Source organism: Penaeus vannamei, chromosome 42 (genome assembly GCF_042767895.1).
Source record: "Penaeus vannamei isolate JL-2024 chromosome 42, ASM4276789v1, whole genome shotgun sequence".
NCBI lineage: Eukaryota > Metazoa > Arthropoda > Malacostraca > Decapoda > Penaeidae > Penaeus > Penaeus vannamei.
Genome location: NC_091590.1, coordinates 20288935 through 20291434, shown reverse-complemented (window position 1 = coordinate 20291434; position 2500 = coordinate 20288935). Strand labels below are relative to the sequence as shown.

The following is a 2500-nucleotide window of genomic DNA, read 5'->3' as shown; positions in this document are numbered from 1 at the left end:
TTGGAACTGTGGGTTATGCCATGAAGTGTCTAATCAAACTACAATAGCATGCATTAGAAATAATACAAGGACAAATTATCATTTCTTCTCCTTTGCTGCATTTCTGTATCCACTTCATCTATTAAATTCAGCAGAATTAATTTCTTACTTGTTAAAGCTTTGTTACAAAAGTCTGAACCATATTTTATGTTTGCTTTACATACGTTAGATATACCTCTGAATTCGGTAATTCACAATAGAATTATTCCCTTCAGGTAGTGTACACCGTTCGAAATCCAAAGGACACGTGCGTCTCTTACTTCCATCACTGCAGCAACAATAAGAGAAACACTTTCAAGGGAGACCTCCCCAACTTTGCAGCGGCTTTCATGACCAACGGTATAAATTACGGATCCTATTGGGACCACATCAGGCAGGCCTGGCAACGCAAAGGCCACAGGAACCTTCATATCATGTTTTACGAGGATTTGAAAGCGGATATCCACGGGGAACTGAGGAAACTGGCAAACTTCCTGCAACTCGATCGCGATGACGACCAACTGAAAAGGTTTGTATATATATATATATATATATATATATATATATATATATATATATATATATATATATTTTTTTTTTTTTTCATTTTGTTCGTGTGTACAATGAGGGGCAAAAGCGACAACCTTTATCCCGACGTTGCCAGACACAGGACAACACTCACATGATTTTCAAGTGTAGCAATAACCAACTTTCCTCAAAACCTTCACATGATAAAAATGCAATTCCATGGTCATTCTTGTATTAATACAAATTTAGTGTACTACTACTAATTGACATAGAACTAATATTGATAATCCATGATTCTCATGCTCTGCTTAGCAGCATTAAGGTAAAATTTGTTACTTTTGTTTATCATTGTACATAATTTTGTGTTATACAGATATCCTCTAGAATGATGGCTGCTCTGGCATTGCAGTGTCAAGATTCCTGTAGTAAAATTTATGTTCATTCTTCTGGGAGTTTTCAGTTTGTCATTTGAACAATATTATATTATTTTGAATATTAATAATTCGTGGAAGTAACTATGATGCACTCTCTCGTAAAGATAGGGTAGGAGTTTTGTGTCATTACTGAAAAATGGTTGCGAAAGAAAAACTGTAGAGTAAAATGCATACAAAACTATGAATTACCACAAAGTGTTAACCAATATCCAACTCAAAGACATTAATAGAATTCCATGCTTCACATGCTGTATTACCTAGTTATTTTGAATATCTGTTCCTTTTTTGCCAGTCTCTATCCAAGATAAGGATAAAGAATATGAGATTCCCTTTCTACAATTGTTGAAGCCTATTCCATAATGTATCAAAAACATTGTATTACTCATTAATACAAATATGTACAACCCCACAGGGTAGCAGAGCATGCGAGATTCGACCAGATGAAATCTCGTCATGAGCGCCTGAATGTTAACCACATAATCGGTAACTTCTTCCGCAAAGGGCAGGTCGGAGACTGGAAGAATGCTGCTTCTGAGGGGCTGAACAATAAGATGGATGAGTGGATTCAGGAAAATTGTCGTGGCATTGATATTTCTTACAAATATGAATAGCTGTTGGAATAAAAAGTGTGATTATTCTTCATTCTCATTATCATTATTATCATTTCTGATTTATATGTAAAATCTACTAATTCTCAATCAAGAGAAGATATTTTGAGGTGATATTTGAACAATTCTAATAAAAGCCATGTATATTTTCTGATAGTATTATGAATATCCATACTACTATTTAAAATGTGTGTAAAATCTGTATATAATGAAGCTACAGTTGAAGCAATGTAAGTTTAGTGATTGTAATTACTGCTTTATGAAAGTTCCAGCACACAGATCATACTGTAATGCCAGGGACCTAAAGGAAAATAAAGCTCAGAGACTCAGCCTACTCAGAGGGTGGGCGTGTCATAACATTCCTCAAACCCAGGCCATGTCAAATTAGTATATCATCCCACCACTGCCATCCAATAGAAAAGAAGAGATGAGAAACGCTCCATTGCCTATTTATTCTACCTTTTGCAATTACACTAGCAGACACCTATCATTAAGGCCAATCTGGATGTCATGAATGTGGAGTTTGCAGGCGTTTCTGGGTGGAACAGGAGCAGAATGTGAGCGGATCAGGAGTGAGCTAGAGAGAGAGGATCATCTCATCAATTAGGTCACTATAATTTCTATTTGGGTCATTATCTAACAATGCACTACCAGATGTTCGTTTGGCCTGACTTGGATTTGAGATGCTATTCTAAATCTATAAAAGAAAATATTACTTCCCCCACCATATGCTACCAGTATTCGTAATGCATATATATATATATATATATATATATATATATATATATATATATATATATATATATATATATATATATATATATATATGTGTGTGTGTGTGTGTGTGTGTGTGTGTGTGTGTGTGTGTGTGTGTGTGTGTGTGTGTGTGTGTGTGTGTGTGTGTGTGTGTGT

The 2500-nt window shown here is 35.1% G+C and overlaps 1 protein-coding gene across 9 annotated transcripts in view; it reads left to right on the top strand.

Annotated features, from left to right (window-relative positions):
- LOC138859052 (sulfotransferase 1C4-like) overlaps window positions 1-1737 on the top strand; it is a 5480-nt gene extending 3743 nt beyond the window's left edge. For all 9 annotated transcript variants that reach the window (XM_070118392.1, XM_070118393.1, XM_027378430.2 and 6 more), the window contains 2 exons: window positions 255-547; window positions 1393-1737. In XM_070118392.1, coding sequence (XP_069974493.1) covers window positions 255-547; window positions 1393-1591 — 492 coding nt within the window. In that variant the 3' untranslated portion in view covers window positions 1592-1737. The remainder of the gene's footprint in view (window positions 1-254; window positions 548-1392) is intronic.
- Window positions 1738-2500: the final 763 nt, after the last annotated feature.